Raw genomic sequence first — 26,331 nt, 5'->3', positions numbered from 1 at the left:
AAAGGCTGATTCGATTAGCTTGTCAATCTCAGCCTCAATTTGTGGGATAAGCTGCGATCAATAGAGCCTTTGAGTCTGCTTTATCGGTCGTATTTCGGGCTTGACTGCAAGATGATGCACAACAATGACAAGGTCAAGGCCAGGCATTTCCTTGTAGGTCCAAGCAAAGACGTCTTTGTACTTTAGCAGCAGTTGGTAATACTCTTCTGTCTCATTCATACTTAGCAGCGCACTTACGAAGATAGGCTTCGGCTTCTCTTTTGTGCTTAAGCTGAGCTCCTTGAGATCATCAACCGTGGCTTGCCACCCATCCTCAAGTTGTGGTGGTACGGCAGTGACGTCTTCCTCCGGGATTTCGTCTTTTTTGCCTTCTTGGATTGTGATGTAGAAGACGTCTTAGACCTCTTCCTCAGAGCCATCCTTTCGGGCTTGTTGGCGTGAAGATTGGCCAGTGTGGATGATGATGCGTCTTCTCACTTTCAGTGATCCAATTGTGTCAACCTCTAAGATTGCTTGGCGCTTCATCCTTGAAGGAATAGAGCTTCGAATGTCGCCTTTTTCTGCTAGCTCGTCTAGCTTTTCTTCTTTTGGCGTTGTCTTCATTTTTTTCAAAGGCTTCTTATTGTCTTCAAGCCTCTCCAAAGCTGACCGTCGCAGAAGATAGCTAGCCATGTTGCTTTGTTTATTAGGTTTTGACAATCTTTCGAAAACAGAGTTTTGGGATGTTGGTTGGTTAAGCTTCTTGAACACAGAGGTTTGGTCCTGACCACCAATGCGATTAAATGCCAAAATTCTGGGCCTTGAACGATTCATCATATCAAAGAATGACGTCCGAGGGGCGGATTTAGGTTTCTCTTGATCTTGTTCAATGCTCACGCTGATGTGTTGAGTGCTAGCATTTTTCGCTTTGCTTGAAATCTTCACGGGTGCATTTGGTGTGAAGCCAAGTCCAGCTTTGTTGTTGTCGATTTCGTAACCATGCTTCTTCAACTTTTTTGGAGTCTCAGTGAGGTCACATTCTTTGTCGTTAACGGTGTTTGAAACCTTCTTTCCAGGATTCGAAGAAAAAGCGAAGTCGTACCCAGCCTTCGCATGAGCTTGTAGGTGTTTGCATCAAAACCTTCTTCGGTTCTCTTGGTTGGAAGAAAGCTTGGTTCCACTCCCTTTGGCAGAGCTTTTATGAAGCGTTGTGGTAGTCCTGCAACCTTAGCGTCGCCTAGCTGTGTCAGAGGTAAAACTGCATTCGTTTTGAGCAACTTCACATTATCCTTGTGCCACTGTATGTCAGCTTTGCTTGCTCCAGTTTTGAACGGGAATTGGCCATTCTTTCTTCTTGAAACGAGATGCATCAGAATACGGGTGTGTTTGGTCCTTTTGAAGGCGTCCTAGTCCTTTTGGTTGTTGCAGGTTTAAAAGGCTCGTCATCGTTTTTGCCTAAAAATGGCACGGCTTGCCATTCTTGATTCTTGGGCATGGCTTGCCATTCCTGCTTTTTAGATGCTGCTTTGCCCGTGGATTTGAGCTCTTCTAGAAGAGCGTCAGGCACTATGTCTTCGTCCATGTAGAACTTGGCGTCTGCGAAGTGTGATTCCACTTCGGTGAATGGCTTGGTATCACCTTGGATCACCTTTACTCATTCCCGATAGAATTTTAAGCATTGGTGGAGGGTGGATGGCACTACTCCATTCCCGTGGATCCAAGGCCTTCCTAGGAGCAGGCTGTAGGAAGTTCTTGCATCAATCACATGGAATATCGTGCTTGATTAAAGTTCACCAATGGTCATCTCTACTTGGATCATGCACATCGCTCTTTGTCCTCCTTGATTAAAACTTTGGATTAGTAGACGGCTTAGGGATAGTTCATCCACCTTGATGCCGATTGTGGTCATTGTTGACTTCGGCATAATGTTTATGGTCGATCCACCATCCACAAACATGCGGTTAACTTTATGCTCCCTTACGTACCCAGAGACAAAGAGGGGATGATTGTGAGGCTTGGATCCTAGCAGCAAGTCTTCATCGGTAAAGTGGATTGCATCTTGGGTAGCACAACAAGTGGCATACTCATGTGGTCGAAGTTTCAAGCCTTCATCCTTGCTTTCTTGCACTTCGTGGTCGTCGGGACTTGCCAAGACCGCTGCTAGTGCTCTTCGCATCTCCTTTGGCAATCGTAGCGCTTCCTCGATGCTAAAGTGTGTTAGCAGGCCTTCTTTGGGTGTAAGGGTAATTTCTCCCTCGATGGCGATGACTTTGCCTTTTGAAGGTTCTTCCGTTTCTACTTCGACCATGTGACATGCAGCGATAGTGCACTGTTGGAAGAAGTCATTCGGGAAGTACTCGTGCAAGGAAACAGGAATGCGTGGCTCTTGCTCCACAGGTTCCCCAACGTACGTTGGCTTAGCAGGTTTTACGTTTCTTTTGGGCTTCTTACTGTTGCGGCGACAGTGCTTTCTCCCTTCTTCCATCTTTGGCCTTGTGGCTTGTGGTTTTGATTTCCTTGTCTTTTTGTAGATCACCAATGTCCATCCTTCTTCATCCTCGATATCTGCATCTTGGTCGTTTGCCCCAGTGATGGTTGTGCAGAAGGTGTCATGCAGTTTGAGCATTGACGGGAATGGTCGGGTATCACTTGGAGAGGCACGGGATCTAAGGATCCAAACGTAATTGTAATAGTAGATGTTACGGCCATGTCTTTAAGGTCGAGCTTGATTTTCCCTTGTTGTGCTAGCTTTATGATGAGTTCTTTGAGGATGAAGCATTTTCCAATAGGATGGCTCACGATACGATGGTACTTGCAGTACTTAGGATCATTTACGCGATTCATCTCTTCAGGACGCTTGCATTCGGGTAGCTCGATCACTTTTTTTTCCAACAAGTCGTCTAACATTGCAGCCATATCTGAGTCAGGAAAAGGGTACATCTTTTGCTCCAGCTCCCTCAAGGTGTTTTTATACCTGTCTTGGGTGCGAGGAGGCTCGCCTCTCTTTACCTCCTTTGCTTTGTTCTTGGATGAGATCTTAATGGGCATAGATGAGGTCTTGATGGGGGTAGTGTTAACGGTAAAAGCTTTCTTGGCGGGCTTCTTCCCGGTCTTGTCTACATTTGGGGCGAACGCCTTATCCTTCTTGAAGTCGGTGATCGGCTTTCTCTTTCAGTGGTAGGTGATACTCAACTCCATGTCGTGGGAATGAGTGGCCAGCTCTTTAAATATTCTCAGTTTTATGCCTTGGAGGATATAGTGTAACCCCTAATGCATTCCTTGAACGCACATCTCAATGGCGGAGGTTTTAGAAAGCAGATCTTTGCAATCCAGACTTAACGAACGCCATCTATTGATGTAGTTGACGACAGGTTCATCCTTCCACTGTTTTGTACTAGTCAACTCTAGCATGCTTACGGTGCGGCGAATGCTGTAGAAGCGGTTAAGGAACTCATTTTCTAGCTGATCCTAATTGTTGATAGATTCGGGCTCGAGGTCAGTGTACCAGTCAAATGCGTTACCTTTCAGCGAGCGCACGAACTGCTTGACGAAGTAGTCTCCCTCCGTTCCAGCATTGTTGTAGGTTTCAATGAAATGTGTGACATGTTGCTTTGGGTTTCCTTTTCCATCGAATTGCATGAATTTTAGCGGCTGATAACCCCTTAACATCTTCAAAGCATCAATCTTCTTGGAGTAAAGCTTTGAGTATAGTACAGAGTCATGTGAGCTTCCTTCGTACTGCGCCTTGATAGTGCTGGCGATCATCTCCGACAACTGCTGGATAGAAAAATCCCATGAGTGCCGCTGCTTGGTCTAGCTTCATCTTCATATCGACTTTCTCTACCGGAGGCTCATCTTCTTCACCGGCTCCTCTCTTTAGGGGATTGACCTTTGGGTTGGGTTTCTCGTCATCCTGTGCCTCCAATCGATTGACGAGTGCAGCGATTTGCAAGACTTTTTCTTCCACAGTCCATGTTAGCCTTGCGATCGCTTCATTCATTTGAGCTAGTTGCTCATCGATTAAAGTCGTTTTGGTGGTCATGACTTGCATGGCTGAACTGCCGCTTAAGTAGGCATCGAAAACATGGAACCAAAGTACTTCCTTGGGCTTTCCTCCTTTGGTGCCCTTAGCGAGGCCAGGGTGATCACAGGCTTATGCCTCGGGTGCTCTTGCTCCTTTGGCAAAGTTGATGCAGAGGTGGAAGAAGCGGCAGAAAAAACTATTGCCTTGCTTTGAGTTATGATGCTCGAAGTGACACCACTTGCGGCGATGACGCTCTTGTTTTTCGCGTTGGTTGCGGGAACCACTTGAACCTTCCTTGATGCCATTTGATTTTCAAATGTGTGCTTTGATTTCCTTGAACGGAGAAAGAGATGAGAGATAGAGATGGTCCCACCGGGCGTGCCGAATTTGTAAACACGAAAATTCCTGTGATGAATAAGATAAGAACACGTGTACAAAATAATATTTGTATTAATGATTTTGTGGTTACAATCTCTTCTACAAATTTAGCATCTGATTCGATCTTCGTAAAGTGTTGATTTGTGGATAGGCTGTTGATCCAAAGGGCTGTCGGGGCTTGATCTTTAGGATGAATATTGGTGTACAGATGGTTTCTTCAAGGGCCGTTAGGTTTGATCTTGACGAACGGATGAACGGATGAACGGATCTTTAAGGGCTTTTGGGCTTGATCTTGAAGAACGGATGTGTGGATTTGTTGATGTTGTTTATCCAAAGGGTTGTTGGGGCTTGATCTTAGGATGAACAGATGATGAATGATGAATACTTTGTTCAAGGGCCGTCACGGCTTGATCTTGAATTGGTGGACATTCTTCAAGGGTTGTTGGGGCTTGATCTTGAATGAGGATTTGACAAAGAACGGATGGAGCTTTCTTAATCCTTTGGGATTTGCTTGGGAGCTTTAGAGTTTCAAATCTTCAAGGTTTTGGTGTGATGTGAATTGGTGATGAATTGGTGTCCTAAAATGAATGAAATGACCTTGTATTTATAGAGTTTTTCAAGGCCTAATTTTGAATATAATATTCAGATGAAATAAATCATTTCTGCCAGGTGTTGACACGTGTCCTTATTTGATACTTTTCCAATTTATTTTGATTTTTCATTTAGTCACACGCTACGTGAAAAATTTATGTGACACGTGTTCGAAAATTGTAATTATTGGTCAACATTTATTTCACCGAATTTTCGATGTCTACAACCACATTTGTCCAGATTGTTTCAGCCCATACAATGATCGCCTTAATTTGATTAAGAGCATACCTCGTGGTTTGTTAGTTGTTTCAGGCAACTTAAGTTCTTCTAGGACTTTCATATATATATATATATATATATATATATATATCAGTATCTAATTCTCTATATAGATACGCGGTGATGACATCCATAACTCGGATGTCAAGTTTTTCTGAAACCACTAAACTTATTAAGTAACGGAACGTAGTTGCGTCCATTATAGGAGAGTATGTCTCATCATAATCAATTTCAGGTCTTTGCAAAAAGCCTTGTGCAACAAGTCGTGCTTTATATTTTCCAATCTCATTTTTTTCATTGCGTTTCCTTGTGAATACCCATTTGTACTCCACAGGGTTTACACCAGGCGGGGTTTAGACTACTGGTCCGAAAACATTTCGCCTTTCTAAGGAATTTAATTCTGCCTGGATTGCATCTTTCCACTTAGGCCAATCTTGTCTCTGTTTGCATTCATCAACAGAGCGGGCCTCAAGATCATCACTTAATAGTGGCTACTGCGAATGTGAATATGTCGTTGATGATTATTTCATTCTGATCCCACAAGTCATTAGTACAAGCATAATTTATAGAGATTTCTTTGCTTTCATATACCTTTGTTTCTTCAGGTACATGTCTCATCAAGGACATTTTCTTTTTCTAAAAGTACAGAATTATGAATTGTGGATTTGTCATTTATTTTCTCTTCTTGAATGATTTCATTTGGATTCAGTTGTGCCCTCGTCTTTTCCTTTCGAGGGGCTGAATCTTTTGAACCTGGGGGTCTACCACGCTTCAGGTGTGCACCAGATGAATCATTCGCTGTCACTTTATTTTGTCTAACAGGGACATCAATTCTTGCAGGTGCATTTGCAGCTGGTATATGTGATTTTGTCACTTTTATATCATCATTATATGCATCTGGCATTTGATTGGCAATACTTTGAAGATGAACGATCATTTTTACTTCATTTTCACATTAAATGCTTTGAGGATCAAAATGAGATAAGGTGGGAACAACCTATGTCAGCTTTTGCCGTTCTTCTAGAACGGTCTTTTCTCCCCCTAACGATGGGAAGACTATCTCATCAAAGTGACAATAAGCAAAACGAGATGTAAACATATCATCTGTCAAGGGTTCCAAATAGCTAATTATAGATGGTGAAACAAAATCCACATAAATTTCGAGTCTGCGCTGAGGTCCCATTTTAGTGCGTTGTGGTGGTGCAATAGGCAAATAAATAGTACAACAAAAAACTCGCAAATGTGAAATGTTTGGCTGATGCTCAAACACGAGTTGCGATGAGGAGTATTGGTGGTTGGCTATAGGTCTCAATCAAAACAATGATGCAGCATGTAACATGGCATGTCCCCATGCATAAACTGGCAATTTTGTTTTCATGAGCAGAATGCGAGCTATTAACTAAAGCCGCTTGATCAATGCTTCTACTAAACCATTTTGAGTATGGACATGAGGAACATGATGTTCAATATCAATGCCCAATGTCATGCAGTAATCATCAAAGGTTTGAGACGTAAATTCACCATCGTTATCAAGTCGGACTGACTTAATGGGGTAATCTGAGAACTATGCTTGCAACTTAATTATCTGAGCAAGAAGTCTCACAAAAGTTACATTCTTATTAGACAAGAGACAAACATGTGACCATCGGGTAGATGCATCAATCAAAACCATAAAATATTGGAATGGTCCACAAGATGGTTGAATAGGCCCACAAATATCCCCTTAAATTCTTTGCAGAAATGCTAGGGATTCAACATCAACTTTTAGTTGTGATTGTCTAATTACCAACTTCCCTTAATAACAAGCCTTGCAAGAGTTATTAATTGAGATATCAATGTGTTTGCTCAATAATGGATGTTCATTAGAATTGGTAATGATTTTACGCATCATGATAGATCCTAGGTGACTCAGACGGTCATGTCAAAGCATGTAAACTTTTGAATCATGACAGTATGTGATTAAACTGTCTTTATGTATGTATAATACAATCCACTCGTCAAACCATGCAACTTCTCTAAGATACGCTTCAAGGTATCATTGGAGGTAATGCATAGATACTCCACATTTTCTGCACTTTTTGTTTCAATGTGGTATACATTTAAACGTATCTTTAAAACTCAACAAATTTCGAGTAGATCAAGTAGCGTACAACGCATTATGTATGGACAATATTGTTCTATTTGGTAACATAATCTGGGCTTTCCTTGAGCCTTCAATTACATCTGATTGGCCTGATATTGTTGTTACCCTTACTTTTGTAAGCATCAATCTTGAGAAATAATTTCGATCTCGAAGTATTGTATGTTCAGTACATCAAACATAAATGATTCAGTCGGACTGGTATACTTCATTCCCCATTTCCACAATGAAGTTTAAGACATCTAGGTAGGTTATGTTCAACTGCCCTGATAAGTCGCACACTGGATCAGGTATATCCATTGGTTTAACTTGGTCGAGAAAATTGATCTCGTCACCCTTCTCCTTGATGGAGACTTGATATAGATCCACCAGATGTTTTGGGGTACGACAAGTACGTGCCCAATTACCATTGCCACCCATCTATAGTAGGCTCCTTCAGAGTTTCTGGGAGCATTATTCATATAAGCTTTACCTTTGTGGCGATTCACATTTTTGAAGCTCAGGCCTAAATTATGCCTTGGAACCTAGTTGTGAAACAAGATACCATGATTATTGTCTTTCCCATTCCACCATCCTCGTCTGTGGCCACGTCCTTATTTATGATTATGGCCACCAGAGAATGTGACGTTCTCTTCGAGAGAAATAGCATTCACTTCTAGGAATGGTGTAGATCTAGTAGGTTGGGACTGATGATTTTTCGGCAGGAGCTCATTGTTTTGTTCAGCAACTAGGAACACAGATATCAGCTAGTTGTATTAAGTGAAACCTCGCTCTCTATACTACTGTTGCAAAGGCAAGTTTGAGGCATGAAAAGTGGTGAAAGTCTTTTCTAGCATATCTTCCTCGGTGATGGTCTCCCCACAGAGTTTCATCTGGGAGCTAATTTTGAACATCGCAGAATTGTACTCAGCCACTGACTTGAAATCCTGGATCCTTAGGTGAATCCACTCATAAAGAGCTCTGGGAAGAATCATTGTTTTCTGGTGATTGTATCTGTTTCTCAATGTCTTCCAGAGAGCTAACAGATCTTCAACCGTTAGGTACTCACTTTTTAGTCCTTCATCAAGGTGACAACGGATAAAGATCATGACCTTCGCCTGATCTTGAGAAGATGCAATGTTCTCCTCCTTGATTGTTTCTCCAAGATTCCCTGCCCCTAAATAGATATTGACATCCACTACCCAGGTAAGGTAGTTTTTCCCAGTAATGTCCAGGACAACAAAATCAAGGTTTGTCAAGTTCGTCATTTTGTTTTCTAAAAGAAAACTGAAATGTGTAAGAACTTGCAATAATATGTATTCTGGAGGTATGCAGTGTTAGAACTTATGGTTCTTACAAATTTTTCATTTTGATCTTCAGGCCAAAATGATAAGCACTCGAAATTTCAAGCTCGAGATTTTCAAGATGAATGAGGAGGGCGAGTATACCGCATCATTCTCATAACATACGATGGGCAATTATTCCGCACCACTCAAGTAGCATGAAAATTTAAATACGCAGAGCAAAGTGGGCGATTATACCGCACCACGTAAAATTGCAATAAAATTAAACAACAGACAAATTTAAATATGCAGGATAGGGTAGGTGATTATACCGCTCCACTTAAAATTTGCAGTAAAATTAGATATGCAGTCCAAGATAGGCGATGATACCGCACCATCTTGGATTGCAATAAGATTAAATTTGTAGCTCAAGATGAGCGATTATACCGCACCATCTTGGATTGCAGTAAAATTAACATAAATAAACACTGGGTTAGTAGTCAGGAGCTACACCAAACAAGAAATCAAATATATAAGTAATTGTTATGTTGAGAACTAGAAGCAGGCATGGTGCAAACAGTTCTTCGCGAGGGTATATCCAGCAGTTGAAGCAGAGGAAGAATAAGAACAGTAAAATCCTTAGAGGAAACTCTTTTTTTTCTTTCGGCGAAGAGAAATAAGAGAATGATTAGAGAGTCGTGCTGATAACGTGTTATAAATATGTAAAAGTTAGAGAGATAACCTTTATTAATGATAAGAGCGAAGCAGATGTAAAATATCACACTGTAACTATAACACAAGAGGATGACAAATAAAAGAGGGAGGGATAGATAATGATGTTATTGATCTTTCTTGTTCTTTCTGCATATCTTGATAGTAGTCTAAGCGCTCTATTTATATAGCAACTCCAAACAAACATATTATTACATTTTGAAATTTACAGTACACACCTTTTGAAAATACGATATCCTGAATTTCCAAAGTCCACAGAGATTTTCAATACCCACACAGTAATATAGACTTTGGAAATGAAGGAGACTGTGTTTTCAAAAGGTGTGCTGTAAATTTCAAAATGTAATAAGACGTTTGTTTGGAGTTGCTCTATAAATAGAGCACTCCCACTACTATCAAGATATGCAGAAAGATCAATAACATCATTATCTATCCATCCATCTTTTATTTGTCATCCCCTTGTGTTATAGTTACAATATGATATTTAACATCTGTTTCACTACTGTTACTAGTAAAGATTATATCTCTAACTGTTACATATTTATAATACGTTATCGGCACGACTTTCTAATCATTCTCTTATTTCTCTTCACCGAAAGAACAAAAAAAATGTTTCCTTTAAGGATTTTACTGTTCTTATTCTTCATCTGCCTCAACTGCTGGATATACCCTCGCAAATAACTGTTTGCACCATGTCTGCTTCTAGTTCTCAACCTAACAGTTACTTATATTTTTTATTTCTTGTTTGGTGTAGCTCCTGACTACTAACCCAGTGTTTATTTATGTTAATTTTATTGCAATCCAAGATGGTGCGGTACAATCGCCCATCTTGAACTACAAATTTAATCTTATTGCAATCCAAGATGGTGCGGTATCATCGCCTATTTTGGATTGTAGATCTAATTTTATTGCAAATTTTAGGTGGAGCGGTATAATCGTCCACCCTACCCTACATATTTAAATTTGTCTGATGTTTAATTTTATTGCAATTTTAGGTGGTGCGGTATAATCGCCCACCTTGCTCTGCGTATTTAAATTTTCTTGCTACTTAAGTAGTGCGGAATAATTGCCCATCCTATGTTATGAGAATGGTGCTGTATAATCGTCCTCCTCATTCATCTTGAAAATCTCGAGCCTGAAGTTTCAAGTGCTTATCATTTTGGCCTAAAGATCAAAATGAAAAATTTGTAAGAACCATAAGTTCTAACATTACATACCTCCAGAATACATATTATTGCAAGTTCTTACACATCTCAGTTTTCTTTCAGAAAAGAAAATAGCGAACTTGGCGGCAAAGCTTGATTTTGTTTTCCTGGACATTACTGGAAAAACTACATTACCTGAGTAATGGATGCCAATAACTAATTGGAGGCCAAGAATCTTGGAGAAACAATCAAGGAGAGAGACAATGCATCTTCTCAAGATCGGGCGAATGACATGATCTTTATCCGTCACCACCTTGATGAAGGACTAAAGAGCGAGTACTAACAGTTGAAGATCCGTCAGCTCTCTAGAATGCATTGAAAAACAAATACAATCACCAGAAAACAATTATTCTTCCAAGAGTTCGTTATGAGTGGACTCACCTAAGAATCCAAAATTTCAAGTCAATGGCTGAGTACAATTCTGCGATGTTCAGAATTGGCTCCCAGATAAAACTTTATGGGGAAACCATCACTGAGGAAGATATGCTGAAAAAGACTTTCAGCACCTTCCATGCCTCAAACGTGCTCCTGCAGCAGCAGTATAGAGAGCGGGGTTTTATTGAATACAACCAACTGATATCTGTGCTCCTGGTTGCTGAATAAAACAATAAGCTTGTGCTGAAAAATCATCAGTCCCGACCTACTGGATCTGCACCATTCCCAAAAGTGAACGCTACTTCCCTCGAAATGAACACCACATCCTCTGGTGGCAATAATCATAAACGATGACGCGGCCACAAGTGAGGACGGTGGAACAGGAAAGGCAAGAATCATGGTGTCCAGTTTCACAACCAGGTTACAAGGCATAATTAAAGCCCGAGCTTCAAAAATGTGAATCGTCACAAAAACAAAGCTCATATAAACAATGCTCTCAGAAATTCTGAAGGAGCCTGCCATATGTGTGGTGGCAATGGGCAATGGGCGCGTACTTCTTGTAACCCAAAACATCCGGTGGATCTATATCAAGCCTCCATTAAAGAGACAAATGTCGAGACCAATTTTCTCGATCAAGCTAAACCAATGGATATACCTGATCCAGTGTGTGACTTATTAGGGCAGTTGAACACAACCCACCTAGATGTCTCAGACTTCATTGTGGAAAGGGGGAATGAAGTATACCGGTCCAACTGAATTATTTATGTTTGATGTACTAAACTTGTAATTTAAAACTAACATTTCAAATTCAATAAAAGTGGCATTTAAATTTCCTGTTATAAATTGCTTTTAACCATGATTCCCTTTACTCAGAGAGCATAGATAAAAACTATGGTCATTCTCAAAACATGAGAAATGGCGAATATATTTGTCTTGCAAACAACGCAACCACGCATATAATACTTCAATATTGAAAGTATTTCTCAAGATTGATGCTTACAAAAGTAAGAGTAACAACAATATCAAACTAATCAGATGCAATTGAAGGCTCAGGGAAAGCTCAGATTATGTTACCAAATGGAACAATATTGTCCATACATAATGCGCTGTACGCCACTCGATCTACTCGAAATTTGTTGAGTTTTAAAGACATACGTTTAAATGAATACCACATTGAAACAAAAAGTGTAGAAAATGTGGAGTATCTATGCATTACCTTCAATGATACCCAAAAGCGTATTTTAGAGAAGTTGCATGGTTTGACGAGTGGATTGTATTATACATACATAAAGACAGTTGAATCACATACTGTTATGAACCAGAAGTTCATTGATTCAAAAGTTTACATGTTTTGGCATGACCGTTTGAATCACCCAGGATCTACCATGATGCGTAGAATCATTACCAACTCTAATGGACATCCATTATTGAGCAGACACATTGCTATCTCAAATGATAACCCTTGCAAAGTTTGTTCTTAAAGGAAGTTGGTAATTAGACCATCACAACTAAAGATTGATGCTGAATCCCCATCATTTCTGCGAAGAATTCAAGAGGATATTTGTGGGCCTATTCAACCATCATGTGGACCATTCTGATATTTTATGGTTTTGGTTGATACATATATCCGATGGTCACATGTTTGTCTCTGGTATACTCGGAATGTAGCTTTTGCGAGACTTCTTACTCAGATAATTAAGTTGCGAGCACAGTTCCCAGATTATCTCATTAAGTCAATCCAACATGATAATGCTGGTCAATTTACATCTCAAACCTTTGATAATTACTGCATGACATTGAGCATTGATGTTAAATACCATGTTCTTCATGTCCATATTCAAAATGGTTTAGCAGAAGCATTGGACATTGCAAGATATAAAGCACGACTCGTTGCACAAGGCTTTTCGCAAAGACCTGAAATTGATTATGAAGAGACATACTCTCCTGTAATGGACGCAATTACGTCTGTTACTTAATAAGTTTCAGAAAAACTTGATATGCGACTTCTGGATGTCATCACTGCGTATCTATATAGAGAATTAGATACTGACATATATATGAAAGACCCAGAAGGACTTAAGTTACTTGAAACAATTAACAAACCACGAGGTATGCTCTCAATCAAATTAAGGCGATCATTGTATAGGCTAAAACAAACTGGACGAATGTGGCATAATCGTCTTAGTGAGTATTTGATCAAAGAAGGGTATACCAACAATGTCATTTGCTATTGTATGTTCATTAAGAAATCCAACTCTAGATTTGTTATAGTGGCAGTATATGTTGATGATATGAACCTAGTTAGAACCTCTGAAGAACTCAATAAAACTGCTGAATATCTGAAAAACGAATTTGAAATAAAAGACCTTGGAAAAACAAAATATTGTCTCGGCTTGCAGATCGAGCATTGTGCTAGTGGAATTTTGGTCCACCAATCAGTTTACATTGAAAAAATCCTTAAGCGATTTAGCAGAGACAATGATTATCCACTAAGCACGCCAATGGTCGTTCTTTCTTTGGACGTTAAGAAATATCCATTCCGTCAAAAAGAAGATGATGAACTGGTCCTTGGTCCAAAAGTACCATATATGAGTGCAATAGGTGCTTTATTGTATTAGCATAATGTACTAGACCAGATATAGTTTTTTCAGTCAACTTGTTAGCAAGGTATAGCTCTACTACAACAATTCGTCATTGGAAATGAGTCAAAGATGTATTGCGATACCTTCATGGGACAACAAACATAGGTCTCTTCTACTCAAAGAAATCCACAAATGACCAGATCCTTATTGGATATGCAGATGTTGGTTCTCTCTCTGATCCGCATAAAGCCTGCTTACAAACTGGATATGTGTTCAAGAATGGAGATACACCAATCTCTTGGGGCACAACAAAGCAAACATAAGTTGCTACTTCTTCAAATCATTCAGAAATACTTGCTTTACATGAAGTAAGTCGTGAATGTTCTTGGTTAAGATCAATGATTCATTGTATTCGGAATTCATGTGATCTACCCTCAAAGACAGACACTCCAACTGTCATCCATAAGGGTGCGTTTGGTACGCGGGATGGGGCGGGACGGAACTGGACGAAGCGTTTTGTCCCGCGTTTGGTACGCCAAAAAAGGGTGGAACGCGCTATTCCACGGGACAAAATTTGGGTGTTTTTGTGTCCCGCGTCTACCCCCTGGAACGGGTTGTTCCACGCCTGTGGAACACAATATTTTACCATTTTAAGACAAATATACCCCATATCTTTTTCAAAAATTACACCATCTAAATCATTACAAACCCTAAAACAATATCTCTTCTTTCTGCCTGCCGCTGTCTTCCTCATTCCTTTCCTCTGCATCTCCCCCCCTTCGCAACCTTCCTCCTCATCCTCTGCATCTCCCCTTTGCAACCTTCTCTGTGAACTTCAGTTCTGCATCTCCAGTCCAAGTATGATCTGCCTCTCGGTTTCTCTTTCTTTGTATTGCTTCGATCTGCAACTGAAAAAAAAATTAAAAAAATTATAAAAAAAAAAATTGCTTCCAAGAGGTCTGATGCATTTTTCTTTCTGTTCATACTCTTAAATTTTTGGAACCCACCATCCTAATGTATTAGAGTTCCAATCTAGCTTTATATGCAACAGCCATCAACTCACTCAATTTGTTGGGGACACACGAACACTGAGTTGGTGAAAACACGCCTCCAAAATATAAGACTTGATTTTGGGATTTCCCTTCTATTTAGTTTGTTGTAGCAATAAAATCAAAAAATTAAAAAACATGTTCATTTTTTAACAAAAAAAATCTCATAATTAATTTGAACTCCTTGAGTTCCCAGTTTCATTCCTGGAATTGGAGCCCTTCAGCCATATTATTATTTTTGTCTAGTCGCAGCTGTTCTTTTGTGCGGATTAATTACAAATAGGTTGAAGAAATTAAAAGAAATAGCAGAAATGGGTATTATTTTTAGATAGAATTAGTACCTGTAACCATTTTAGGATACAGATTGCACATCTGAAGTTCAATTGAACAGGGGTAAGTTAGTCATTTTCATATTTTGGTTCCGTTCTCTGTCCTGCGCACCAAACGCAGAACGGAACAACTCTCCGTTCTGTCCTGCGCGTACCAAACGTAACATGGGACCACTGTTCCGTCCTGTTCCGTCCCGTCCTGTCCCGTCTGCGTACCAAACGCTACCTAAAGATAATGCAGTCTGTGTTGCCCAAATGAAAGAAGGATTCACCAATAGCAATAAGACTAAACACATGAGCTTCAGAAGGCTAAAATTATTGAAGTCAGACAAATCCGTTCCAATGAAATTTTGGCAGACTTGTTCACCAAATCTCTACCAAAATGCACGTTTCAAAAGATAGTGCAAAGTATCGGATTATGTCGATTTACCAATCAAATAAATTTGGAGAAAGCGGAATTAAGGGGATATATATCAAGAGGAGCATCCATGATACATGTATGTTGTACACTTTTTCCTTCGCTATGGTTTTTTTCCCACTGGATTTTTCCAAGTAAGGTTTTAACGAGGCAACTGATGTTCATATGTGAGCATCCAAGGGAGAGTGTTGAAAACATTGGCAGTGTCGAAAATATTTGGCAGATTAATAAAGCCCACACAAATTTTCAATACCCACACAGTAATGTGGATTTTGGAAATGAAGAAGATTGTATTTTCAAAAGGTGTGTGCTGTAAATTTCAAAATGTAATAATACGTTTGTTTGGAGTTGCTCTATAAATAGAGCGCTCCAACTACTATCAAGATATGCAGAAAAAACAAGAAATATCAATAACATCATTATCTATCATTCCCTCTTTTATTTGTCATCCCCTTGTGTTATAATTACAATGTGATATTTTACACCTGCTTTGCTCCTGTCACTAGTAAAGATTATCTCTCTAACTTTTACATATTTATAACATAAAACATTTTGTAAGAGTTCAAAACTACCTAAACGCACTTAAGCTGTACATAAGGCAAGTTATGGTCTATAAAAAGCATCCCCTTTGGCCCTCTGAAGATCATAGCTCAAAGTTCAAACCATGGATTTCAGTGCATATTATCTTGTCTTCTTTTCTGTTCTATTCATGCTGCAGTATAATTCTTATAGAGTCGCTGCACCATATAGCAACTAAACCATATACCCTCAACCTCAAGTGTGCCACCATTTGTCAACCCTAGATCATCAATATCATAAAAGAAGATTTCCATTTCCTGACCGAAAGCTTTTGCAGTCGAAACCAAAAGCTGATGTAGAAGTAGCACAAGACCGGTCTGGAGATTACAAGTCAATTTTCGAGGCTCTGACTACTGTGTCCAACCTGTGTCGTAGTACGACTGCACCAATTATCATACACGTCAAGGCCGGCATTTACAAAGAGTACATCAAGATTAAGAGGACCATGCTGAACATAACATTCATCAGAGATGGCATCGACAAAACAGTTGACACGGGGAACAAAATGTGGAGGATGGTTAGGTCACTTTTGAATCGGCAACCTTTAGTGAGTTTTTGGAGCTCAGTATCATTCCCCGTGATAATTGTTTTACCGATGCCATCACTGATGAACGTTATATTTTGCATTGTCATCTCAATCTCGATATACTAACTGTAAACTTCTGATGTGTATAACAATTCTTTGGGTCGTTGTACAACGTAGATTAGACCCAACAGACAAAGGCTTGGAAATTCACTTATAATCTCCAAACCCATATTGTGCTACTTATACATCAACTTTTGTAGAAGCTTTCGATTAACAGTAAAGTCACAAAATGCAAACCTTTTTTTTTTTATGATGTTGAAGATCTATGTTTGACAAAAGGTTAACAAAAGGTTATTATTATTATAATTATTATTATTATTATTATTGTAGAGAAATTATATTGCATCGTAGCTATAAGAGAAACTATCACAAGAAAAAAATAAAAGCTTTTCTGGCTAAGAAAAAGTTATCCATGGAGATTGAGCTAGTTCATTAGCAAAATTGTAAGATGGGAAATTTTTGGTTGCAGCTGTTTGTTTTAGTTGTGGACCTACTCAAAACTGTTCACTTTATAAGATTTCGTATTTATGATCAAGACATTTATATTATAAATCACTATAAAGATTGGCTACACAAAATCAATTAAAACTAATGTCATTTAATCTTCAAACTGTACAAAAATAAATAAACGGAATTGGTAATGTATTACGAACCGTCTATGTAATTAATAGAATAGTTGACTAAATGATTTTATTTTTAATTCATTTTTTGTAAATATGATCTTAACATGGTTATTCATACTATTAACAGTTATGATCATACACACAAAGCTTTGTGATTCAAACACAAACAGTTTCGAGTAGGAATTCCAACTCATCCTCGAGTAGGTAAGTATTGTTCTTATGATAAATTATTGTCTTGGTAACATTGAGCTCTTACAAATTGTTCCATATTTTTTAGTCTTCATTACACAAGCTATCAATTTAATTTCCCGAACGAAACTATACATAAAAACCCCCAAAAAATCTATGAAATGTAAGACAAATATCAGTTACCCCTTTGAGTGGGACAAATATCAGTTACCCCTTTGAGTGGGCGCTCATGTGCTTCAACAGCTTGACCAGAACATGATTATCTTCGAACCTGTAACAGAAATCAAGCGATAACTTTTCGATCAACCTTCAAAAACCCATTTCCAATTTTCAATCAAACTTCAAATTTTCAAAAAAAATTAACGTGGGTGCGAGTGTGGCGGCCTGTCTAAGGCGAAAGAGCTTCTGAACGAGGATTCTGGGAAGCTCCGGGCAGCACCAAGTAACCCATTTAAGCGCCGTGGTGGTGGTGGCGGCGGAAGAGGAGGAGTCAGTCTTCATGGCCTCGAGCTTCTTGGCGGCTTTGTCGATGGAGGAGCGGACGGACTTGTAGGAGTTGGTGCGGTAGATGAGAGCCCATGAGATGGCCTCGCAGACAACGGCGCCTCGAGGCCGAAGAGGGAGGTAGGAGGCGGTGTGCATCGGAAAATCACCTAGAAAAGGCGAGATAATTGGAATATTGGAGTGTTTGATCTGATATGGTGGTGTTCAGATTTGTTTGTTATAGATTTTCAGATGTGAGAATTGGATCATCTGGGTCCTCCTCCTCTTCTTCTTTAAATGCTTGTCTTCGCCAGAATCACAGAGAAAAGAAAGAGAGAGAGATGTGAGTGAGATGGAGTCATGGAAGGGTGACTTGGGTCGCTTTGGTGGCTTTATTTTTGAGCCGTTGGATTTAGATCGAAAATTAATCTGTGATTCGTGAATAGTATATCATTCAATCAGTTTTTGTCAAGTACCGTTTGTGTTTAATTTTAGGGAATTGTTATTGACACTCCAAAAATCTCATTCTACAATCCAAACTTTCTATATTTGGAAAGAAAAATACACTTGTGATGAGTGTAAAATGAGATTTTTGGAATATCGATAACATTTTTCTGATTTTAAATAAAAATATTTAAAATAATTTTTAACCGTACGATATATAATGAACGGACACGATTAACATACCTATGAGTTATCACAAAGGAGATTCGTATTCATTTATGACCTGCCCAACTCTGCGACCAAAAGGGGCCCACTACGTATCAAGTCACGGGCATGGAGGAAAATCTGTGGTGAGACCTTTAACTCGACTTCTACCTCTATTGGCGCAAATATAATGGGTTGAAGAGCATGTCTATATAAAGAAGAGAGGGACCCAATAGAAGGGTTGAATTTTGGACGTCTCCTATGGACCACTATGCTTTTTATGGAATGGGATCAAGTTCAGAAATTTGATGGATAACAGGTCACGTTCCTTGTGTTAGAGAAGAAATAGGCTATCTTCGAACCGATGACTAGTCAGAAAGCTCGTTTTAGCCTTTTGATCATTCAAGATATTAATATTTTAATGAACAATACAGAGTCATATTTGCCTCCATCTCCAACCGAGGGCCAAAGGGCATAGAGCTTATTTTAACCCTGTCACAAAAAACAATCTCCAACCGATGGCCAAACATAATTTATTATTTAAAATCTATAACTAAAATTCAAATCCAACTTAAATTTTGTAAAATAGAAGTTATAGGAAAAAAATATAATTTAAAAAAAATATATGAAATAAATTTTGTAAAATAGAAGTTATAGGAAAAAAATTTTGTAAAAAAAAATAAATAAATAAAACTATAAAAAAATTCAAAAATAATGACTAGATGACGTCAGCTAGCAGTTGCATTTGAAAATTTGGCCTAGCATTCATGTCGGTTATATCCGACAAGAATACTCACATTTATGGCTAGCCCTGTGGCCCTTTCAGATTTTGTGGGACCCACAAGCCCTCTGGCCTAGCCCTCAGTAAGAAAAGATTTTCGAGCATTTTTTGGCCCTCTGAACCCTTCAGTTGGAAATGGCCTTATGTGATCTGGAGTAGAGTTCTCTCCCCTCTTTTTTTTCCCTCCCCTTCCCTCCTCTCCTATTTGAACGATGACAGTTAAATCACGTCAACATCTTATATTAATTTTTTATAAAAAAAGAAAAACAAAATAGAGAATGTAAGAGAGGGATGGATGGGGATGGAGGGAAAGAAGAGGGAAGAGAATCTAGTCCCATTTGCACACTCATAATTTGATACTCTTAATACAAATATATACACAGTTATACGTTCCCTTGGCTTTGGTCATACAAATGCTATGTTTGTACGTCTAGCTACAATTTCAACTACGTGACGGCCTCACGCACGCTTTTGATTTGGTAAGAATTACGGACGACAGTGGCCTTCATAGCTCGGTGAGTGACCTTCTCTGCTCCAGTTGAAACCTTTGATTTGTTGGTTTTTGGACGAGGAGAGGAGAGTTTTGGTGGGAAAATGCAGCCACGCGGTACAACGAAAACAACAACAACCAAGCCTTATAAATTACAAATCTGTAAAACATCCAACATAGACTACAACCTCCAAAGCAAGTCGATGAAGAGGCTCTCAGTGGTAAGGAACTATCAAATAAAATGTCATACAGGAATTGTGACGCCAAGTAACAAGTTAACTCTAACAGAGAGAAGTAATATCTACTCACCTTCTCCCCACTCAACAACATCCCTACTTTGAAATTAAAATTTTGGGTGAACATCGAATATCGTTTGTATAGACCACTTGAGGACTTGATCTTGAACACTCTATCCTGTCCTTTTTAACTTTTGATTTCTGGACAAGTAATTTCCTCCAGCTGCAACAGCATGAAAACGAAAAGGAGGCATGACTAATCTTGCAGAGTTTAATTTCGAAATCGAGATGCGATTAACAAAAGAAGCAGAGGTTTGCTATAAATCAGTACACACGAACGGGACAGGCTGATCAAGCTATTGTAGATCGTTCATTATTTGTGCAGCAAGCCAATCAAGTTCAGTAAATTGTCTTCTGTGCTTTTAACTTGGTAACACAGTGAGAAAGAAATTGACCAAATTGATTGATCAAGCTGCAGAAGCCGATTTCTATGAAGGGAATAAAAAATACAGGCATACATAATTCCGAACCCAACTAAAACAAAATAAATAAACTTACCAAGATCAACAATAATACAGGCATATCAGGACTTGGATCTTCTACATCAAAAACAAAACTTCTCATCCATGTGAGAGTGGCGCAGTTCAACTGTATGATCAACAGTCCCAACCAGAGCGCCTCCGCCTTTCTCTAGGTTTATCTCTAGAACTGCAGTAGACACAACAAATGAAACTGATCAGCACCAATCAAAAACATAAAAAGACATTAAAAATTCCAACTAAGAAGAACCTTTATTAACCTTTCAGAGGGCTTCTGATTTGCATTTACTCCAGAGTTCTGAGAAGATGTAGGAGCGGGAGTGGGAGCGGGAGTAAGAGCAGGAGTAATTGTACTGGTTGCCTGAGTTCTATATACATCCCCACCAATTGAACCACCAGATACAAATCCTCGTAATGCTGGTCTGCTGGGTGCACTATAGCTGTTACCTGAAGCTTGACTTGGAGAGTTGGATGAAGCAGCAACGAATTTAGTCTTGAACTGTGACATCATTCCTGTCCTCACAGGAGTTACTGTAGCAGGTCGACTAGCAACGGTATGCGATGAAGAATTATTGGATTCCGTATTATATCCAATTCCCAGACCAAAATCCACCCCACGCACACCTCGACCACCACCGCCACCACCTCCCCTCCCTCTACCTTTCTTTCCACCTGCAGAATCCATATAATATCATCATGTGAAATTCTAGAAAAGACTAATTTAATATGCAATGAACCTCCTTTAGATATCCAGTAAAAGCTACTATCCTTATCTTGCAAACGAATCTTAGATAGAAATTTTAATATGATCAGACTTTATACCTCCTTTTCTTGAATCACGTTTGGACCTGAATCTCCCATCCTGATAATAAACAAGGTAAATCCCATTAAGAAATGAAGCATGTAAGATCTGAAATCTAACATCTAAAGCTATCAAACAACAAACATAGTAAAGGAGAGCAACAAAAGTTCCATAAACGAGATTCACCCTAAATAACTATCAAGATGCACAACCATGTAGGAGACAGAAACCAATTAAAGAGAAAAATACAGAAAGTATTGCAGTGTATTTTTGTGATGGATACGAAAAACAAAAGCTACAGGTAGCAAGCAAGCAAGCGTTAAAGACACAAGATTCAAGAAGCGATGTATGAGCGGCTCTTGTAGTTTAAAACTTCTAACATATGCACGCGCAACCATCTATCATGATAACCTGTGCATTTATGCCTATGAAATAAATTGGCGCAAAGGAAAATGGGTGACAATTTACTAAAGGTTCATGACTGGTAATTGTGATTTAGTACTCAAAATGCAATTATCTCTTAGTTGTCAAATGCAAATTAGTTGGCCTCAAGTGACATATAGGCAGACCAGAATGCGAGCGAGTATTTGGAGGACCAAGGTGCTTTATAATACATAAAAAAGTATTTAAGTCCCCAGACCGAGCTTCATCTTTCAATTCATCTCTATGAATCAATCCACAACACAACAAGCCAAAATACACCCTAACAACTCCTTTGCTATGCAGACCATGGTCTGAAGTACAGATGGGACTACTAAAAACCGTCTAGTTACTCTATCTAAACTAAGTGCTTTTCCAGAAATTGACTATCTTGACATTATTAAGTCAAAGATCTCAAGATCCCTGTAATTGCAGGACATACTGAAGCTTTTCTAAATATGGCCTTGAAGACCATATGGTTCATCAAATCCATCTTGGCCTCTCAAAGTGCACTATAAATCAGAAGCAACCTATGCACCTTTATTGAATGTAATGTAGTTTATTTGTGAGGCAAACACCTGTAGGTGTAATTGTCCGGATTGCATAAAGAGAACATTTTACCAGAGGCCATATTAATAACTTGTAAGTGCCTGGCCCCAGAACATAAATGCATTATAGGATTACAAAACTATGGTTAAGTTATAACCAACATCTCCAAAACAAGAAGGCATTAACATAGTTGGATGCATGCATAAACTCACTATATAAACCACAAAAAATTGTTAATAGTAGTGCAAAATTACCTTCATTGCAAGGTCCATGAGCTCCGTGGAAACAATCTGACCAGCAGCAACCAAGCTATTAACCAACTCACCAGCAAAACGTGCCTCTTTCTGTGTAATAAGAGTGTATGCAGTGCCATCCTTATCACCAGCACGACCTGTTCTACCAATTCGATGGACGTGCATGTCCATGTCTTTTGCAATATCAAAGTTCACAACTGACTTAATTGACTTGATGTCAAGACCACGGGCAGCAACATCAGTTGCAACAAGAACATGGTAAATGCCAGATTTAAATTTTTGCAGAATATCCATCCGAGATGCCTGGTCCTTGTCACCATGCAGAGCTGTGACTTTAAAACCTTTCTGTGCAAGCTGTGACTCAATCTCATCCACTGCAGCCTTTTTTGAAGCAAACACTAGAACATCACCCTCATCAATCATCCCAGGTAACTTCTCAAGAAGCCAGGGCAACTTCTCAGCGTCAGAGGGAATTACATGAACAACCTGAGTGATATCCTCATTGGCCATTCCCACCTCACCCACTGTAACTCTTATAGGATCAGAGAGAATCTCCCTAGCCAACTTTTCAACTTTACGAGGCATTGTTGCAGAAAAGAGCAATGTCTGTCGGTCTGGTCGAATCTGACCAACAATAGACCTAATTTGAGGCTCAAACCCAAGGTCAAACATCCGATCAGCCTCATCAAGTACTAGGTAAGTTGCCCTTATCATTGTCAGTGCCTTCATTTTAAGCATGTCTATTAATCTCCCGGGAGTAGCAACAACTATTTCACATCCTGCCTTAAGTTCTTTGAACTGATCAAGCTTAGACATTCCACCATATACAGCAGAGACACGTATCCCATGTGATTTAGCAAATTTCTTGGACTCTAAGTATATTTGGTGCGCCAGCTCTCGAGTAGGTGCACATATCACTCCAATAGGACCCTCTTCTTTTTGAAGTTCTGGCTGATCCATAATGTGGACAATCATTGGAAGGACAAAAGCAGCAGTCTTTCCAGAACCAGTTTTCGCAATACCAATGATATCTCTCCCGGAAAGAACTATGGGTAGAGCTTGGCACTGTATCGGTGTCGGCTTTACATAGTCTTGTTTTTTTATGGCAGTCATCAGCTGTGAAGAAAATCCAGAGTCTTCAAATGTCTTGACCGGCCTTGGCACATCAAAACCCGACGCACGGATGGCCAAGCTCTTCTTGTACTCAAAAACATCCTCCTCACTCATCCCTAAAGAACGAAAACAAAACATCAGTTAACTTTCGTCTTCCAAATCAAATTTCTCCTTAAGAACTTCTACCAATCTATGTTCTCTCTCACTCAAATTTAAATATTTTGCTACGCATTTCACCTAAATTCAGAAAAACCAAAACAAAATTCTCAGTTGGTTGAATGGAATTTACCTGAAATCGACTCTTTCTCCTCGTAAAAATCCTTATTAAAAGGCTCGTAGTCGATTGAACTATGATCGAGAGCTGGAATTGGCTCGATCTTCCTCTTGTCAAGAACAATGGGATTATCATCCGAATCGTACTCCAACAACCCGGCATCGACGGCCTTGGCGGCCGCATATACCTCCTCGTCGGAGTCATATCCGGCGTGTAAAGCATCCGATGCCAGCGTGAGCATCACGTCCTTCTTAGCCCTCAGAAAACTCTCCATGTGATCCTCCTCCTCATCGTCCTTGTACTTCTCGGCTTTCTCTTTCGGCTTCGGCGGCGGAGCTGACCTCACCTCCTCGTGAATCCCCTCCATGAAAGCATCCAGAGGATCTACTTCCTCGTCACCGCCGCCACCGTCGCCGTGGCTGTTGTCATTCCCGGGGTCATTGGAACCATCGTTGTCGTCGTAATCGATGTTGTCGAGGTCGGTGTCTTCGAAGTTGTCGTGGCTGTTTCCGCCGCGAGACGACGGAGGGACGTAGAGCCGCTGAGGGGCTTGCTGTGACCGCTCGAAATCGAAGGTTGATTGCTTGTTTATGCCAAAGCCTTCGAATCCGAATTTTCTCTTCGACATCTTTGGAAATTGGTCAGCCTCTGTTACAGTGACGAAAACCCTAAATTGAATTTTTCAGAAAAAGAGAGAGAGATTGAAATTGATAAACCCTAAGGTGTAGGGTTTGGAATCGGTTGGGGGTTTGAGCGGTGAAGAGATAAAAGGAGGGTAGAGAGTGGGTGTAAGGAGAAGTAGTGAGGCGGAGGGAGGCAACGGCTGCCGATTATCAAATGAGATTTGGGAGGGACCGGATGCCGCAGGCTAGTTCGGGTCGGGTGCTGATTGGATCTCCTCTCTCTTTGGGCTCTTTTCCGTCGTTGGGCTATGTTGGGCAAGCCCAGTTTGTAGCAAACGGAAATAGAAATTTCAAGGGTACGCATTAGTGCACTCCAAACTTTTTATTTAAAAAAAAAAAAAAAAAACATTTATAAGGAGCGCCCAATGAAATTTTTAGAAAGTGAATAAAAATATTCAATTATTGTTTTTCCAATCTTTTCTTTTTGGGATTAGATTTTTTTAATTTTGATATGTAAAGAAAAATGTAGAACTATGCAGATAATTACAAACTAAATCCTCAAGCACACGTAAAAATTTGTACCATAAAAATGTAAGCATTACATGCAGTGGCGGAGCCAAAATTTTAGTGACAAATCCCGGCTCGAACCCCTACCACATCCTGGGCTCGACTCCGCCGTACACAATATTATCCGTTTTGGGCCCCGACCACGCCCTCAAGGTTTTGTTTTTGGGAACTCACACGAGAACTTCCCAGTGGGTCACCCATCATGGGATTGCTCTCGCGCGAACTCGCTTAACTTCGGAGTTCCTACGGAACCCGAAACCAGTGAGTTCCCAAAATGCCTCGTGCTAGGTAAAGATAGGAATATACATATAAGGCATCGATGATCCACTCACATGGATGATGTGGGATGTTACAATTCACCCCTTAGGGGCCCGACGTCCTCGTCGGCACACTTCTGCCCAGGGATTGGCTTTGATACCAATCTGACACATCCCGGCCCGGGCCCCCACCACATCCCGAGCTCAACTCCACTGTACGCGATATTGTCCTCTTTGGGCCCCAACCACGCCCTCACGGTTTTGTTTTTGAGAACTCACACAAGAACTTCCCAGCGGGTCACCCATCATAAGATTGCTTTTGCGCGAACTCGCTTAACTTTGAAATTCCTACAGAACCCGAAACCAATGAGTTCCCAAAAGACCATTCCCCTGGGTGATGCGGGATGTTACATTTAGCCTAGGAGAGGCCCAAATGTCTCAATCTAAAACGCTCTCCTTATCTTACAAAAAGTACTATGTTGTGTGGTGAACAACTAATCAACGACGTTCAGCTCTAGTATGGTGTCGTCTTCATCATTCTATTCCTTAAACCAAACCCCAAACCTCTCTAACTTTCTTCCTCTCTTCCCCCATTAATCCCCAAACCAAAGTTCTTCTCATGATTCACAAACAATGGATTGCCTGAACTCCATAAATGTCCTTAAAAATAGATTTATTCCTCTATGGAATCTCAGAACGACCCATAATAGCTCTTCTGTCACAAAAATACCCTCAACTCATAAGCTTTGCACTGAAAAATATTGAGGACCTCTGGACAGCCCTCGTTTTAGTTTTGTTGCCTCTCTCACTCTCTTAACTTTCCTTATGTATGTATGCTCTGTCAAATTAGGGCTACAAAAGCCCACAAATCATTGTATATCTTAAATATAAATCCGTTGTACCTCTTTTACATGGATTAAATTCTTGTATATATCTTAGTGCTCACCGATGAGAATGTCGATGTTCTCTTGAATC

The 26,331-nt window shown here is 39.8% G+C and overlaps 2 protein-coding genes and 1 long non-coding RNA gene across 4 annotated transcripts; all 3 read right to left on the bottom strand.

Moving 5' to 3' along the window:
- Nucleotides 1–8,170: 8,170 nt before the first annotated feature.
- Nucleotides 8,171–8,638, bottom strand: LOC126633997 (uncharacterized). Its single transcript, XM_050304490.1, has one exon. It carries the CDS (start codon nucleotides 8,636–8,638, stop codon nucleotides 8,171–8,173), a length of 468 nt encoding a protein of 155 aa, XP_050160447.1.
- A 5,207-nt stretch (nucleotides 8,639–13,845) lies between these two features.
- Nucleotides 13,846–18,453, bottom strand: LOC126634559 (uncharacterized). The gene is made up of 2 exons (XR_007627386.1): nucleotides 14,938–18,453; nucleotides 13,846–14,455 (listed from the first exon to the last, which is right to left on the bottom strand). It is a non-coding gene; the product is annotated as an uncharacterized LOC126634559 (long non-coding RNA).
- A 1,394-nt stretch (nucleotides 18,454–19,847) lies between these two features.
- Nucleotides 19,848–24,733, bottom strand: LOC126634555 (DEAD-box ATP-dependent RNA helicase 24-like). Of its 2 annotated transcripts, XR_007627384.1 has the most exons (6): nucleotides 23,925–24,733; nucleotides 22,523–23,751; nucleotides 21,320–21,359; nucleotides 20,758–21,169; nucleotides 20,517–20,666; nucleotides 19,848–20,181 (listed from the first exon to the last, which is right to left on the bottom strand). XR_007627384.1 is itself a non-coding variant. In XM_050305074.1 (5 exons), exons 1-5 carry the CDS (start codon nucleotides 24,535–24,537, stop codon nucleotides 20,615–20,617), a joined length of 2,346 nt encoding a protein of 781 aa, XP_050161031.1. In that variant the 5' UTR covers nucleotides 24,538–24,733; the 3' UTR covers nucleotides 20,304–20,614. The 2 variants fall into 2 exon arrangements, 1 of the variants encoding a protein (XP_050161031.1); XM_050305074.1 differs by lacking the exon at nucleotides 19,848–20,181 and having other exon boundaries at nucleotides 20,304–20,666.
- Nucleotides 24,734–26,331: the final 1,598 nt, after the last annotated feature.

This window comes from Malus sylvestris, chromosome 9, assembly GCF_916048215.2.
Source record: "Malus sylvestris chromosome 9, drMalSylv7.2, whole genome shotgun sequence".
NCBI lineage: Eukaryota > Viridiplantae > Streptophyta > Magnoliopsida > Rosales > Rosaceae > Malus > Malus sylvestris.
The sequence above is the reverse complement of the archived record's forward strand: the minus strand, read 5'-3'. Positions and strand labels throughout refer to the sequence as shown.

Bases quoted from the DNA above. Each gene is read 5' to 3' on its own strand.
- LOC126634555 (XM_050305074.1), bottom strand. From the start codon at position 24,537: ATGTCGAAGAGAAAATTCGGATTCGAAGGCTTTGGCATAAACAAGCAA. The intron at 23,752-23,924 runs GTAAATTCCATT...TTCGTTCTTTAG, and splicing joins GGAGAAAGAGTCGATTTCAG to GGATGAGTGAGGAGGATGTT. The intron at 21,170-21,319 runs GTATAAAGTCTG...TGGATTCTGCAG, and splicing joins ACGTGATTCAAGAAAAGGAG to GTGGAAAGAAAGGTAGAGGG.
- LOC126633997 (XM_050304490.1), bottom strand. From the start codon at position 8,638: ATGACGAACTTGACAAACCTTGATTTTGTTGTCCTGGACATTACTGGG.